Here is a 17,607-nt window from a genome sequence, read left to right as displayed (position 1 = left end):
CCTACGGTGCTTCACAGGAGTGAATGTTATAAGATACGTGACACTGAGTCGCATAAGGAGATATTAGGTGAGGTGACCATATGTTTGGTCAAAGAGGTAGGTATTAAAAAGGGTGTTATAAGGAGGGAAGTGAGGTAGAGAGGTGGAGAGATTTATGGAGGGAGTTCCAGAGCTTGGAGCCCAAGCAGCCGAACGCTCGGCCACCAACAGTGGAGCGATGGAAATTAGAGGGATGTTCCAGAGGCCGGAATTAGAGCAGCGCAGATATTTCAGAGGGTTGCAGGGCTGGAGGAGGTTCCAGAGATAGGGAGAGCTGAGGCCTTGGGGGAATTTGAAAGTAAGGATGAGAATGTTAAAACCATGACTTTGTTTGACCAAGAGCCAATGTAGGTTAGTGAGCACAAGGTTGATAGGGGATCAGGACTTGGTGGGAGTGGAAATGGGCAGCAGAACTTTGGATGACCTCAGGTTCACAATGGGTAGAATGTAAGAGTAAAACACATGATACCATCCCTTTGTGACTATTGGATCAATATGCTCGACCTGCTGACCTAACACCATTATGGGGGCACCGTCATAAGGATGGCAGCTCAAGGATAATAATGGTACCGCCGGCACTCAGGAATGGACAGTAAGTGCAGTCAACTTTTGTAGCTTTGAACAAAAAAGTGATAAAAATGTTGCTTCAGAAGTTGCTGAATGTTGATCAAAGCAACTTATAAAGAGGGACAAAAAGCATATGATGAGGTCAAGTCAAAATTGGTAAACATTAAGTCATAAATGATCCAAATAAACACCTTCCTTGACTTTTAAAAAAAAATTCCGTTGCTGCTTAAAGATCTGGAAATGATGTATTTAGTTTCCTTACAAAAACTGCCTGACTTACCAGTTTGTCTCGAAGCCGTTCACCATGGATGAGAAAATCACTTCTCCCAGTGCCCTCTGGTTGAATGACCTTACAGACGCCAACTCGACTGAGACCACCTCCATCTTGTGGTAACCATCCCGAGTCATCTCTGGTCATAACCACAGCTTTGACACGTACAATGTAGTTGTCACTGCAAAGGGAAACCACTGTTAGTGAAGGCTATGTTATCAATTGCAGTGTTCCATATGACCCAGAGCACCCTAAACATAAAACAAATAGATGTCACTCTTTACAACTATACGATCCATTGAGTTTCACTCAAAAATTCAAAGACCTCTCACACAGAAAAGGCCATCAAAGAACTGCCCATGTAAGTTCAAACACCAGGCATGTGCTTTTCCTTCAAAAAAATAAAGAAAAGGACAATGATCCCCAGCTTAGCAAAGATAAGATATACTAAACAGTCTGTCTCGTGTTAATTGGTTGCTGTTAGTTATCAAAAGGTAGTAACTTGAAAATTTTTTTTTTACTTGATTCTAGGGATGTGGGCAGCATTGACAAAGTCAGCATTTATTTTCCATCCCCAATTACCCTCAAGAAGGCAATGGTGAATTGCCCTCTCTTGACAACTTGAGTGGCATTTAAGATTCAACCGCATTGCTGTGGGTCTGGAGTCACACGTAGGCCAGACCGGGTAAGGATGGCAGATTTCCTTCCCTAAAAGGACATCAGTGAACCAGATAGGTTTTTACGACAATCCAGTAATTACATGGTAACCTACACCATCCAATGTTTAGCAATAAACAGTAATACAATGGCTGTGCCCCCCACCCCACAGCAGCAATCCTGAAATATAGCTAAATCATAATACCAAAGGTTAATTTACACAAACATTGCTATCAATGTCTGGAGCAGGTATAAAGTTTGAAATCTCCACCCTTTGCAAAGTTTACAAGTTATACAGGAACGTACATGGGTTCTGGTACTAACAGGAATAAGGAAGCAGGAAAGGTCTGTTAGTCTCAATAGCCTTATTTCGCAGCCCACTAATATCTTAGAAGAATGAAAATATAATTACATACATCTTTACAAAAACTCAACTGTACCAAAATTAGAACGCTACGACATCAATTTCACTTGTGTGTGTTGCAGCTGTGAATTCAGCCTTTTATGTAACCTATAATACATTACTTTAGCACAATATGCTCTAGTTCTGTGTGTGCTCTTCTACCCACTGTTTTCTACTTCTCAAGCGATATCATTAGATGGTGAGTCACTGGACCAATTGTAAAATGCTGCCCATCCATCAGGATTATCTTTAGAAAATAGGCCTTTTTCATGTAAAAACGTTTAGAAGCCTTTCTATGTAAAGCTGCTGTTGATTTGCTATTAGTCACACAAGGTAAAACATCCAAAGTTCAACAGTCTAATCTGTGTTGAGTGAGCTGATCTCAGCTGGGATGGTATCAAAGGTGTTAGAATCGATCTTTAAACTGGGAGGAGAGGCAGAGATATTGACAGAGAGATATGCAGTAACCAAGGCTGGAAGAGCAGCGTGGGCCCAAGCATCCAGTCAGGAGGTGGTGGCTGTGTTCAGCTCATGATTTCATAGCTTGCTAACTCCTGGTGTCCAGGCACGCTCAAAGGGCAGTAATTTAGGCAAAGTAACAAATATGGGCGGGGGTGGGTGGGGTGGAATCTCTAAACTGCACCGCAACATGGATTGGATGTAAGGAGAGAAAAATGGTGGCTGGAATATTTTAAAAACATTATAAAGAAAGAAATAGAAAGTCTTTGGCTCATAACAGAGTTTCATTCATTCATTTGTGGGGAGATGGTAGCATAGCGGAATAATCCAGAGACCCAGGCTAATGCTCTGGGGACCCAGGTTCATATGCCACTGGTGGAATTTAAGTTCAATTGATAAATCGGTATTACAAGCTAGTCTCCATAATGGTGACCATGAAACTATTATTGTTGTAAAAACCCATCTGGTTCACTAATGCCCTTTAGGGGAAAGAAATCTGCCGTCCTTACCTGGTCTGGCCTATATGTGGCTCCAAACCCACAGCAACGTGGTTGACTCTGAACTGCCCTCTGAAATGGCCGAGCAAGCCACTCAGTTCAAGGGAAGTTAGGGATGGACAACAAATGCCAACCTTGCCAACGACACCCACATCCCATGAAAGAATAAAGAAAAAAAAATCTGCATAGGATTTATTTTTCTATTCTTAAATTTTGTTTTTTTTTTAAAAAGAATTTTTGTCTGTTTGCTACTTTTTTCCCCATAAGTGTCAGGTTTTGTGGTGTTATTCAGATTTTAAGAAGTGGAGACAATTTGAGCGAGAGTGGAGATCACTAGGGGAAAGATAGAAAGGTGGATTAAGTGTGGTGATGGGTTTCTAACCACACCAGTCATCAAACCCTCGCTACTCAGCAACCCAAAGTAAAAAGAGACAAGGTTTACACTGCAGGAAATTACCCAGCATTTATAAAAGGGAGTATACACTTTGGTGTGCATATGTTAAGAGCATTGTAGACCAAAAGCTAAGCATTTTAGTAAGGTTGGAAGTACACAACCCTCCACCCACCCTTGCCCAAGTGCAGATAGCCTACACACAACATTTAGGAGCCAAGAGTCCCAAATGCGCACGGGAATCAGTGCAGCTAAAACCACACTTCCCACCAGCATGAAATAACTAGACTTCACTCGATGATAGGAGGATCTCAGGTGGAATACAGCGAGCACAAGCAGGACACCGTGAAGTGTCGGTGCACATTGATACCCCAATCTCAACTCAGGGCAGCAAAACAACCCAGTAAGCATATCTGGAGTTGTGAGCTGTGTGCGCTTCATTTGGTTGCGCTCTTGCCTCTGAGTCAGAAGGTTGCGGGTTCAAATCCCACTCCAGAGATTTGAGCACAAAATCTAGGCTGGCACTCCAGTGCAGTACCGAGGGGGTGCCCTGTCTGCCCTCTCAGGTGGATGTAAACATTCTCTCGCCCCATTTTTGAAGAGGAGCAGGGGAGTTATTCTTGGTGCACTAGCCAATGTTTATCCCTCACTCTCAATCACGAGAGTAGATTATCTGGCCGTTACCACATTGCTGTGTGTGGGAGCTTGCTGCGTGCAAATTGGCTGCCGTGTTTCCTACGTTACAACAGGGACTACTCTGTAGGTGCTGCAGAAATGCAAACCAATCTCTCTTTCATTGGGGTGAAGAAACAGCACTGTTAAGGTGATAAAGGACAAAGTTATTTCATGCTCTTGGCAGATGCTGGACTAGTTCATAACGTAGTCCAAACTGCAAAGTCCCTTTTAGTCATCTGGCTGGTGTCAGCCTTCATGAAGAGCACTCAGTCAATAACTGCAAAAGTGATTTCCTCAACCAGAAGCTGCACACAAACCTTGTTGGTTTAGAATTAACTATTATGAAGGATGAAGAATGAGCAATATTGCAAATGTAGCGAGGATGTAAAAGGCAGGTTAACAGTTACAAGATAATATGGAAAAAGATAAAGGAAATCATAAAATGCTTTTAAAAAAGTGAAAGAATAATGAGACACACAGAGGGGCACAGCGGGGGAGAGAGAAGAACTGCTCAACGATGAAGGGAGAAATCTAATTGTGGAGGATAAAGATATATTAAATATTTTGAAATCATGGTGGAAAGGAAATGTTGGTATATTGAAGGAAGATACAGAACAACTGGTAAGAGGTAACTGTAGAAAAGGAATTAGTTTAGGACTTATCCATAGATCAAGTCATTAAGTTCCTTAGGGCATGCATCCTAGGCTGCTGAGTGATGCCAGTGAAAAGATTGTTGCTACTGTTCAATCCTCCAATGTGTAATTGTAAATTAAAAGGTTATTTATCACGCACTTGCTCCAGAGGTTTAAAAAAGCAACATCTCAATCATTTGACTCACCCACACTATCACTTACATAAAGATTAGATACAGATGAGGGAAAAAGCAATATAATTACAATTCATGATGTCTCAGCCTCTTTCGTAGCAGGCCTGTAGTTTCTTAGATAAATTGATGCTTTAGTTGAAAGGTTTTGAAAAGCAGAGAATTTCCAGTAAGCTGCAAAACTTCCTGTAGTCAGCAATCCCCCACTCTACCATTACCATCAACCCAGGGGTTCAACCCTGGTCAATGAAGAGTGCAGGAGGGCATGCCAGGAGCAGCACCAGGTATACCTAAAAATGAGGTATCAACCTGGAGAAGCTCTAACACAGAACTACTTGCACACCAAACAGCATAAGCAGCAAGTGATAAACAGAGCTAAGTGATTTCACAACCAACAGATCAGATCTAAGCTCTGCAGTCCTGTCACATCCAGTCGTGAATGATGGTGAACAATTAAACAACTCACTGCAGGAGGTGGTTCCACAAATATACCACTCCTTAATGAGGGAACCCAGCTCGTCAGTGTAAAAGATAAGGCTTAAGCATTTGCAACAATCTCCAGTCAGAAGTGCTGAGTGGATGATCCATCTCGGCCTCCTCCGGAGGTCCCCAGCATCACAGATACCAGTCTTCAGCCAATTCGATTCACTCCACGTGATGTCAAGAAAAGGCTGAAGGCACTGGATAGTGCAAAAGTTATGGGACCTGCCAATATTCTAGCAATAGTACTGAAGACTTGTACTCTAGAACATGCCATGCCCCTAGCCAAGCTGTTCCAATACAGCTACAACACTGGCATCTACCCAGCAATGTGGAAAGTTGCTTAGATATGTCCTATACGCAAAAAGCAAGACAAGTCCAACCTGGCCAATTACTGCCCCATCAGTCTACTCTTGATCACCTGTAAATGATTCCCAACATGGATAAGAGAATTCCAGATTTCCACTCCCTGTTTGTGTGGGTGGGGGTTTCACTGATTCCACTGCTGAATGGCCTCTCTCTAATTTTCCCCCTGATTTGAATCCCCACCAGGGGGAATTAGCTTCTTTTCTTGTGCAACTGGAGCAACTGCATTTAGCAGAGTGAAAGCAAGGATTAAAAGTTAAATTATGATGGCGGGTTCCATAAACTTGGCTTGTGCTCCCTGGAGTTTAGAAGGTTGGGAGCTGGTGATCTAATTGAGGTGTCTGAAATGATAAAAGAATTCAACAGCACAAGAAAAGAAGCTATTTCCCCCTGGTGGGGGTGGGGATTCAAATCAGGGGGAAAATTAGAGAGGCCATTCAGCAGTGAAATCAGTGAAACTCCCACCCACACAAACAGGGAGTGGAAATCTGGAATTCTCTTATCCATGTTGGGAATCATTTGAAATTTGCAATTTGAGTGTGCTAGATTTTTTAAATTGATTTTATTGATTTTTTTATTGAGTGCTAGATTGTTTTATTATTGTTTTTCAAGTTTAAAGAGCCAGGCCTTATACAGAAATGCAAGTTATAGTTTCTCATAGTTATTATCCTACAATGCCTGAGGAAAATAGGTTTGGTGTAAGAGCAGAAATATTTACAATGCTGCAGCTAACAGTCTGTCAACAATAAAACCGGACGTGCTACTCCCGCCATGGCAAGGAGAGTCAACATCATATCAATCATCGCGAAGAAAACAGACAAGGGAGAGACTGGCTGATGGGTGCTACACACAGAGGCCAAAAGGAAGGGAAATTTGTGCGATGGATTGATTAACACGCCCTTGAGGACAGATGCCAAAAAGGAAAGGCTTCTTCCTCCCAGTCAACCATGGATTCACTAGTTTAGGAAGCCGCCACATCAAGTAGAGCCTGTCTACTCTGTGAGGTCTGTACACCCAAATACCTCAAAACCTGCAAACTACCATAGATAGGATAAATGGATCTCTCATTAGAATCAAGGACAGCCTTCCACATGATAATACATCAATATGACTATTCAAACTATTTTAAAAAAACTACACATCTAACAAGGAACCAAAGGCTAAGTCAGAGTTAAACTGCATTCGTGGTGAAATCGCAATTATTCCATTTTGGGTGATGCCAATTGCTCTCATTTTATGAATGTTCTAAATGTGTCCACACGGACAGAGAGGGTTGGAGGCGGAAGGTAAAGGGTGGGTGCGCGAGAACATTTCTCAGAATGAAAGGATGTTGTCGGAATCTGTATTGGAGCCAATTTTACAAGGCACATTAATGACCTGAATTTCCGAATTTTACAGAACAACATCAACATATGGCTGGGGAAACCCATTTCCTGGTTGGATGGCGATGGTGGGTTAGGGAGGAGATGGAAAAGCGTGGTTAGAAAATTAAAATAAAGATTGTAGAGGACTTTAGGAAGTCAGGCAACAATAACAACTTGCATTTATATAGCACCTTTAATGTAGGCAAATGCCCCAAAGCATTTCATAGGAGTATTATCCATCTAGTCCCATTACCGTGTCTTTTCTTTATCAAATATTTATTCACATCCCCTTCTGAACCCAATTATGAATTCTGCTTGGCATTCGCTTCTTATCACTGCTTAAGAAAATATCTCCCAACATCCCCCCTTGTGTTTTTGATCATTTTAAGCCCTATTGTTATTCATTCGCTGGCAAGCAACTTTAAACAACTGTATTAGGTCTCATTTTAACCATTCCTGTCATAATGAAAAGGGCCTCAAATTTCCATAAGTTTTATAAATAAAACCTCTCATCCCTGTATCAGTTAGTAAATCCTTCTCCACTGCACTATGGCCTTGACATTTTGCCTGAAGTAAAACAGCCCAAAATTAATAATCCGTTTTAAACTATGTTTAAAAGGGACAGTTAATGGAGAAGTCGATACAATGGCAGGGCAGATACATCTTGAGGTTTTCAACACACACCCCATGCCCATTTTTTGTCAAAGTAACAACTTTAAACCTCTCAATTATTTTTCTGCAATTAAAAACTGTGCTTCTGACTGCACAGGTGAAAATCTGATCTAGGAACCTAATCCAGACAAATTGGGACTGATTCGGAATCAGACAGCTGTCAGACAACTATCCTTAAAATATACAAAAAAAGCGAGGCACTGGAACAAATGTGCAAAGACCAACACAGCCCGGTTATACTCTGAGAAACCGTAAAATGATGTAGAGGCTGATTTTCAATGTCAGAAGCCTCCTTTCTGCATTAAGGAACTTTACTAACATTTCAAAATTAAATTAAAGCCTAACCTCAGACACTTGTTCAACCGCTGGCCTTTTGCATTGAGAATGTAAATGTATAACATGCATCAAAATAACAAACAGAAACCCGTTTTGGGCCAGAGGAGCTTCATGTTTAATACAAGGTTGGCCTTCCAACTGTTACTCCTGCTGCTTCACAGAATCACAGTGCAGAAGAGGCCCTTCGGCCCATCGAGTCTGCAACGACACGCGAGAAACACCTGGCCTACCGACCTAATCCCATTTACCAGCACTTGGCCCATAGCCTTGAATGTTATGACGTGCCAACTGCTCATCCAGGCACTTTTTAAAGGATGTGGGGCCTCAGCATTTCTTCAACTGTTTGCTGTTAATGCTTGCACAGTAACTGCCTTAAACTGGAAATTCCAATAGCTGCCAAAGCTCAAATTAACTACATATTGTACACAATGTCCCTGTTTCAAATATTAAATTATTTTTAGTTGCTTTACTAAAATGAAACGTCCTGTAATAAAGCAGAGACAGGATCAGGTGATGCTGACTGATGGGAGCTATTGGCTTATGGCCTGGAGCCATAGTATGGATTATTATAAGGACTGTATTAGCTGGTAAAGACATTTTTTAATGACAAAGTAACATGTGCACAGCTCGACAAAACACTGGACAGTTTCACACAAAAGGTTTCCAATCCAGCGTCATGACACAATAACTTAGTGATCAGTTCTGTAGAATAAATCATATGTATGCAGACTCTTGTGCAACAGTGAATGACCACGAACTTGGCACTTCTGATCATTAAAAATCAGAGTTTAAATTTTGCATTAATATTATTCTCCAAAGTACAGTGGCTTGAATTGGGAGGGGGGGGGGTGGTGGAGAAACCCATTCATAAAAATGAGAACATGATAAGAGTGTAACACAAGGAGAAACCAACACCAGTTGCAAGAATTTCAAAACAGTCACAAAGGTTCAGCCTTATCACAGGGAGACAAAATAATTTTTTTGCACCCTGTACAGTCAATGGAATCACTGACCAATGACAAATTAAAACCCAAGGAACTTTTAGCACACATTAGATAATGGTGCAAAAATAATCCAGACGTGTTTGAATACATAGGGTTCCACTTTACAAATCACACTGTCAAATCACAGCTGCGAGGCCCATTCAACGAATCAACTTTTCTTTAGACTTTGGATTACATGCGTTTCTTTTTAAAAAGTAAAGGGTGTGAAGAGGGAGGATGTGAGAAATGAAGTGAGCACCCTTGTGTGGCTGACTGAGAAAAGAACAGCCTGATGCATGCTATCCCTTTGTGTCATCAAGAGGTGTTGCTCCATAGTAAGATGGGAAAAATTGGAAGAATGAGGAGGTGCTTGAGAGAGAGTAGCATTTGGCACATGAGGAGGCTGCCCGCAGAGGGGGCTGGACAGGAGGAATGCTTTAATGAAGTCAATGGGTTTTAGTATCTAATAGGTATGTAATGATATGCGGTGCACATTTATAATACCCACAATTTCCCACATTAGACATTTAATATAAAAAAAATGTGTACACATCTACAAAAGGGGATTTGTTTTTGATTTTTGGAAACAATTATCTAGCAGGATAGAGCGAACATAGGCAGGAGTAGGCCTTACCACCCCTAGCTCCAGCCTTCAATAAGATCATGGGTAAACATCGATCACAATTCCAATTTATTGCCAAATCCCTCGATCTCGGTCTTGAGGATACTCAAGAACTGAGCATCCAACTCTCTGGGGGGGGGGGGGGGGGGGTGTAGAGAATTCCAAAAATTCACAACACTCTGCATTAAGAAATTTCTCCTCACGTCAGTCCCACATGGCCTTATTCTCAACCTATGTCTCCTCATTCCAGACTCTCCAGCCAGGGGAGAAAACCACCTCTCAGCACCCACTGTCAACTCTTCTAAGGATTTTATACATTTCAAGGAGATCACCTCTAACTCTTCTAAATGCCAGAGCCTATAGGCCTATTCTATTTAATCCAGAGTGACGGCTGATCCAGAAAAACTTTTTTTATAGGCACACATGTTTCAAATTCCACCTCAGCATACCACAATAGCTACAGATTGAATAAGAAGTCCAATAGGATGTTAAATAAAAAGATCCAGTATTGCATAGAGCAACAATTCATTCACCATTGGCACCAAATCCTAGAACCAAGGAGGAAAATGGTAACATTAATAACAAAACGCATGAAGAACAGTTTTTCCCTAATAATCACTGCTTGAACTCACTAACAAACAAAAAGATGGTGAGAATAAAATATCAATTTTAAACGTTGCATTCCTGTTTATATTTAGAACAGATTTCCTGATCGATCATCTAGGATTGAATGTTTTAAACTGAGTTTAGAACTCAGGTATTTAAAACACTTTCTGGTTCGTCATTTAATCTTATGCTTCATTTAATAAGCAATATTTATTGTGGGGGTGGCTGGTAAAGAGAAAGAATACACTGAAAGATACAGTCACAAAATAAACCTTTTCATCCCTTTCAAAATATTTTTTTTCATTGGGATTCATGAACAGGGACTCTTCTGGTGCCACATTCACAGGAGGAAAGACACATTAGTCAGACAAAACTGCCCAAGTGAAACATCAACTAAACAGGGGAAAAGTTTAAAAAGACAGAAGCATAACATTGTTTAAACAAATAATATTTCATTGGTAAAGTTCTTGAAAATGCATTTAATTCACGTTTGCAGTTCAATTCCTTGTAATCACTTACGAATGTTCTCTTCATTACAGCCTTTCTCCAAGACATTGAATTCAAGGTTGGCACAAGGACTTAATATCTTTGCATTTCAGGGAAAATGATGGCACTGAGTAAAGCTAGACTGTCCTCGGTGCAATGGACACAGGTAACTATCAAACTGACCAAGACAGCTGCCAGGCTGGCTTTAGGATCAGTGTTCACAGCTTCACAACACAATCAGAAACACCCTCCAACAGAATGTACACACTTGCCCAACAGTCTACCTCAAGTGGATGTCCTAGAAGCCAGTAGCTACTTTCCTGAGCTTCCAGCTGTTCACCTATTAGGCTCTGTACTTATCTGTGGAAGACACCCTACACTAGGAGTGTCACCTAACTCCTTTTCTGAGTTCTCTCCCCATTTAGAAAATCTATACAATTCCAAAGCCTACAACACTCAGCTTCATGGTCAATACAGAATCAAATCATTCTGATGCACTAGATGACAAAACTTTGAGAATTTTAAAATGGATCTATTTATGAAAATTAAACACCACAGTTTTAAGACATTTTCCAAGGCTACACAAGGCTTGTCACAGAATACCTAAAAATAGAAAGGTGTTAATATGCATACAGTCATAAACTGAAGACATGTCAAGTTATTTGCAATAGGCAGGAAGTGTGAAGAGGAGAAAATGCCAGTTTACTTCTAATATAAACCTTTTCTGTTCCCTTTGAAAAAGGGTTTATAGCACAAGAACAGGTCATTCCATAGAACCATAGAAAAGTTACAGCACAGAAGGAGGCCATTCGGCCCATCTTGTCCATGCCAGCCTGAGGACAACCAGGTGCCCTTTCTAATCCCACCTTCCTGCACCCGGCCCATAGCCCTGCAGCTTACAGCACTTAAGGTGCAGATCCAGGTACTTTTTAAAAAAGTGTTTAGAGATTCTGCCTCCACCACCAATTTGGGCAGCGAATTCCAAACACCCCATTACCCTCTGCGTAAAAAAGTTCTTCCTCATGTCTCCCCTACACTTTCTGCCTCTTATCTTGAATCTATGTGCCCTGGTTCTAGAATTCTCCATCAAGGGAAACAATTTTATCTTGTCCACTCTATCTATTCCTCTTGGAATTTTGTACACCTCAATCAAGTCACCTCTCAGCCTTCTTTGCTCTCAGGAAAATAACCCAAACCTATCCAATCTCTCCTTGTAGCTACACTTTTCTAACCCTGGCAACATTCTTGTAAACCTCCTCTGCACTCTCTCCAGAGCTATTAAATTCTTCCTGTAATGTGGTGACCAGAACTGCACACAGTACTCCAGCTGTGGCCTCACTAGTGTTTTACACAAATCCAACATTATATCCTAACTTTTATATTCTATACCTCAGCCCAACTATGCTGGTGTTTGAGCTTGCCATGATCCTCCTCCCACACTACTTCATCTGACTGTACCTAAAAATTTTTGTTTTCTCCACATTCTATCCTCTCTTTATAATTTTTTGCACGATTTCATGAACTGCTCAGTTTCTCTTCACCTTTTTGTAGGTTCCACTCCTATTTCTCTTAACAGTGGAACAAAAGGACTGTTAACCAATGCCACACCTAGAGGAATTTGGAGTGTGTGTGTGTGTATGTGAGACACTGGTAGCAGGTGACACTATCCCACCTCCAGGTAAGGCTGCGCAGCCCATGCCTTGCCCTAAGAATTGAAACATCACTTGCCCTGGTAAATAGAACATTAGTTGTAAAGCACATTAAGCCACTTACAGTTTGGCTGATGGTTTTCCTTCCCAATTAATAATTATTATTTTGCCGGCCACTGTTACAATGGACTTGAAATCTCGATGGCTTATTCTGTTAATTAAAACTGCCTTGTCTTTTCCTGAGTGGACGATCCATTTCGGCCTCCTCCGGAGGTCCCCAGCATCACAGATGCCGGTCTTCAGCCAATGCGATTCGCTCCAAGTGACATCAAGAAACGGCTGAAGTCACTGGACACGGCAAAAGCTATGGGTCCGACAATATTCCAGTAATAGTACTGAAGACTTGTGCTCCAGCACTTGCCACGCCCCTAGCCAAGCTGTTCCAGTACATCTACAACACTGGCGTCTACCAGCAATGTGGAAATTTGCCCAGGTATGTCCTATACACAAAAAGCAGGACAAATCCAACCCGGCCAATTACCGCCCCATCAGTCTACTCTCGATGGAAGTGGTCAGCAACAGTGCTACCAAGCGGCACTTGCTTAGCAATAACCTGCTCACTGACGCCCAGTTTGGATTCTGCCACGGTCACTCGGCTCCTGACCTCACTACAGCCTTGGTCCAAACATGGACAAAAGATTATTAGTTAGTCACTGGCAACTACTAAGCTTCATTAATTTAAAATTACATGCAGGAACCTTTAGATATCCACCCCCCATCCCCATCAATTCTAGCAGCAATCTCCCAGCCAATCGTCAAGACTATTATGTGCCATGTGACCTAACACAATGTCTTTGAGGAAGATTAACAAGTGTGCAACTTGATCTTAAAGTGGAGAAAAATCTGGCAGAATGGGTTAATGAGCATCACCAGATGGTCATATTACTACCCACAGAGCCGCCTGACTGTACACTCTCAAAGAAGAAGGAGGATGATGTTTCAGAATTCAAAGTCAGTGCCGATGGTGCGAAAAGGCATCGTTTAGCACTCCATCCAAAAACAAACATTCCACAGCATCTGCCACCCGAACTCAACAATAACTTCATCGTTTATCTGTGTTGGAAAATGGTGAGAGTGACGGTTCCTCTGGGAAGTGCAGCCATGCTCATGGCACTGAGTGGCTCAGCAGCATGGGGGGGGGGGGGGGGGGGGGGGGGGGGGGGGGAGCAAGAGTGGTAGGAGACTTGATATTAAGGGGAACAGACAGGCATTTCTGCTGCTGTAGACATGACTCCAGGATGGTATGTTGCCTCCCTGGTGCCAGGCTCAAGGATGTCACTGAATGGCTGCAGGGCATTCTAAAGGGGGAGGGTGAACAGACAGAGATCGTGGTGCATATTGGTACCAACGACATAGGTAGAAAGACGGATGAGGTCCTGCAAGCAGAATTGAGGAAGCAGATTAAAAAACAGGACCTCAAAGATAGTAATCTCTGGATTACTTCTGGTGCCATGGGCTAGTGAGTATAGAAATAGAAGGTTAGTCCAGGTGAATGCGTGGCTGGAGAGATGGTGCAGGAGGGAGGGCTTTAGATTTCTGGGGCATTGGGACCACTTCTGGGGGCGGTGGGACCTGTACAAGGCGGACGGGTTGCACCTGAACTGGAATGGAACCAACAACCTTGTGGGGAGGTTTGCTAGTGCTGTTGGGGAGGGTTTAAACTAACTTGGCTGGGGGGTGGGATCCTGAGAGGAGGTTCAGCAGGGGAAGATGCACAGCCAAAATTAGAAGAGAGAGCAAGTGAGTCTGGAAGGCATAGAAATTATAGGGCAGTTAAGGCAAAAGGGAGCTTGGCAAGGTTGGATGGTATTTATTTTAATGCAAGGAGCCTGATGAATAAGGCAGATGAGTTGAGGGCACAAATTAACACATGGAAATATGGTGTTGTTGCTGTCTCAGAGACATTGTTGAGAGAGGGGCTGGATTGGCAGCTTAATATTCAAGGATATAGGGTCTTCAGGCGAGGCAGGGAAGGAGGTAAAAGAGGAGGGGCTATCGCAATATTGATCAAGGAATCAATTACAGCAGTAAGGAGAGATGACATCTTAAAAGGCTCCTCAAATGAAGCCATATGGGTAGAACTGAAAAACAAAAAAGGAGCAATCACATTGCTGGGAGTGTACCATAGGCCCCCAAACAGTCAGAGAGAAATAGAAGAGCAGATATGTTGGCAAATTTCAGAGAAATATCAAAACAATAGGGTAGTAATAGTGGGGGATTTCAACTTCCTCAACATTAACTGGGTTAATCATTGTGTGATAGGTTTAGAGGGAGCGGAATTCTTAAAATGCATCCAGGAGAGCTTTTTAAGCCGGTACGTAGAAGGTCCTACATGAGAGGGGGCGGTCCTGGACTTCATTTTAGGGAATGAAGCTGAGCAAAAGGTAGAGGTATCCGGGGGGTGCAGTGTGTGAGCATTTTGCAGATAATGATCATAATCCATTGGATTCAAGGTTGTCAAGGATGGGCCAGAAATCAGAGTTCTAAATTGGCAGAAGGCTGATTTTTATAAGATCAGACATGATTTGGCCAGAGTGGACTGGGAGCAGCTACTTTTAGGTAAATCTGCGTCAGAGCAGTGGGACTCATCCAAGAAGGAAACAGGGAGAGTACAGGGCCAACATATTCCAGTAAAGACAAAGGGTGGGACCAACAAATCCAGGGAACCCTGGATATCGAGGGATCTACAGGATTGGATAAAGAGAAAAAGGGAGGCTCATGGCAGATACTGAGGGCTCAAAACAGCAGAAGCCCTAGAGGAGTAGTGTGGGGGAGCTTAAAAAGGAAATTAGGAGAGCAAAAAGGGGGCATGAAAAGACATTGGCAGGTGAAATAAAGGAAAATACAAAGTTATTTTACAAGTACATTAAGAGTAAGAGGATAACTAGGGGAAGAGTAGGCCCATTAAGGACCATAGTGGTAATTTGTGTGTGGAGCCGGAAGAAGTAGGTAGGGTTCTAAATGAATACTTTGTGTCGGTGTTCACAAGTGACAGGGATGATGTGGGTATGGAAATCAGGCAGAAGGACTGTGACATAATTAAATAAATTAGCATAGAAAGGGAGGAGGTTCGAAATTGTCTGGCAGGCTTAAAAGGAGATAAATCTCCAGGCCCGGATGAAATGTATCCCAGGGTATTGAGTGAGGCAAGGGAGGAGATAGCAGGGGCACTGGCAATAATTTTCAATACCTCTCTGGCCACAGGAGAGGTGCCAGAGGACTAGGAGGACAGCCAATGTGGTACCGTTATTCAAGAAGGGAGGAAGGGATAAACCAGGGAACTACAGGCCAGTCAGTCTAACCTCAGTGGTGGGGAAATTATTGGAAGCAATTCTGAGGGACAGAATTAATCTAAATTTGGAGAGTCAGGGATTAATCAAGGACAGTCAGAATGGTTTTGTTAAGGGGAGGTCATGTCTGACCAATTTGATTGAATTTTTCAAAGAGGTGACCAGGTGTGTAGATGAGGGCAATGCATTTGACGTAGTCTACTTGGACTTCAGCAAGGCTTTTGATAAGGTCCTGCATGGGAGACTGATAACGAAGGTAAGAGCCCATGGGATCCAAGACAATTTGGCAAATTGGAACCAGAATTGGCTGAGTGGCAGGAAGCAGAGGGTGATGGATGAGGGATGTTTTTGTGACTGGATGCCTGTGTCCAGTGGGCTTCCACAGGGATGGGTGCTGGATCCCTTGCTGTTTGTGGTAAATATAAACGAATTAGAATTGAATGTAGGAGCGTTGACCAGTAAGTTTGCAGATGACAAGAAATTGGTGGGATGGAAAATAATGAGGAGGATAGCCTTAGATTACAGGAGGATATAGACAGGCTGGTCAGGTGGGCTGATTGGTGGCAAATGGAATTTAATCCGGATAAGTGTGAGGTGATGCAATTGGGCAGGACAAACAAGGCACAGGAATACACGATGAATGGTAGGACCCTGGGAAGTACCAAGGATCAGAGGGACCTCAGTGTGCATGTCACCAGTCCCTTAAGGTAGTGGGACAGGTAGATAAGGTGGTTAAGAAGGCATTTGGGATACATGCTTTATTAGCCGAGGCAAAGAGTATAAGAGCAGGGAGGTTATGCTGCAACTGTATAAAACACTGGTTAGGCCACAGATTGAGTATTGGGTGCAGTTCTGGAATTCGCATTATAGGAAGGATGTGATTGCACTAGAGAGAATCAGAGGAGATTTACCAGGATGTTGCCTGGGCTGGAGTGTTTTAGTTATGAGGAGAAATTGGATAGACTGGGGTTATTTTCCCTGTAGCAGAGGAGATTGAGGAGGGACATGATTAAGGTGTATAAAATTATGAGGGGCGTAGGTAAGGTAGACAGGAAGGAACTTTTCCCCTTGGTGGAGGGATCAATAACCAGGGGGCATAGATATAAGGTAAGGGGCAGGAGGTTTAGAGGGGATGTGAGGAAGAATTTTTTCACCCAGAGGATGGTGGGAATCTGGAGCTCACTGCCTGAAAGGGTGGTAGAAGCAGAAATCCTCATAACATTTAAGAAGTATTTGGATGTGCACTTGCGATGCCATGGCATACAAGGCTATGGGCCTAGTGCTGGAAAATGGGATTAGAATAGTTAGGTCCTTGTTTGACTGGTACAGATACGATGAGCTGAAGGGGCCTTTTTCTGTGCTGAAGACCCCTATGAATCTATGACTATAAATTCCACTGATTCATCATCCACATTGAGAGAAGAACATGTACTTTAAAAAAATATTCTTTCATGGGATGCGGGTGTTGCTGGCAAGGCCAGCACTTGTTTCCTAATTGCTGTTGAACTGAGTGGCTTGCTAGGCCATTTCAGCCGGCAGTTGAGAGTCAACCACATTGTTGTGGGTCTGGAGTCACATGTCGGCCAGACCAGCTAAGGACAGCAGATTTCCTTCCCTAAAGGACATTAGTGAACCAGATGGGTTTTTACAACAATCGAGGATAGTTCCATGGTCACCATTACTGAGACTAGCTTTATATTCCAGATTTACAAACTGAATTTAATTCCACCAATTGCCACGGTGGGTATGAACCTGTGTCCATAGAAAGCATAGAACCATAGAAAAGTGGTTCTGTTTCCCCACAGCATTAGCCTAGGTCTCTGGATTACTCGTCCAGTGACATTATCACTATGCCATGGTCTCCCTTGGTCTTCGTTGGGTATATCAATGAAACACTGATGAACTTTGACA

The 17,607-nt window shown here is 42.6% G+C and overlaps 1 protein-coding gene across 2 annotated transcripts in view; it reads right to left on the bottom strand.

Annotated features, from left to right (window-relative positions):
- The window catches only part of LOC121289511 (sprouty-related, EVH1 domain-containing protein 2-like), a 173,805-nt gene that overhangs the window by 108,751 nt on the left and 47,447 nt on the right, over positions 1 to 17,607 (bottom strand). For both annotated transcript variants that reach the window (XM_041208990.1, XM_041208998.1), the window contains exon 2: positions 887 to 1,058. In XM_041208990.1, coding sequence (XP_041064924.1) covers positions 887 to 1,058 — 172 coding nt within the window. The remainder of the gene's footprint in view (positions 1 to 886; positions 1,059 to 17,607) is intronic.

The sequence above is a fragment of the Carcharodon carcharias genome, chromosome 2 (genome assembly GCF_017639515.1).
Source record: "Carcharodon carcharias isolate sCarCar2 chromosome 2, sCarCar2.pri, whole genome shotgun sequence".
Classification (NCBI taxonomy): Eukaryota; Metazoa; Chordata; class Chondrichthyes; order Lamniformes; family Lamnidae; genus Carcharodon; species Carcharodon carcharias.
This window is presented reverse-complemented; position numbering and strand designations above follow the sequence as displayed.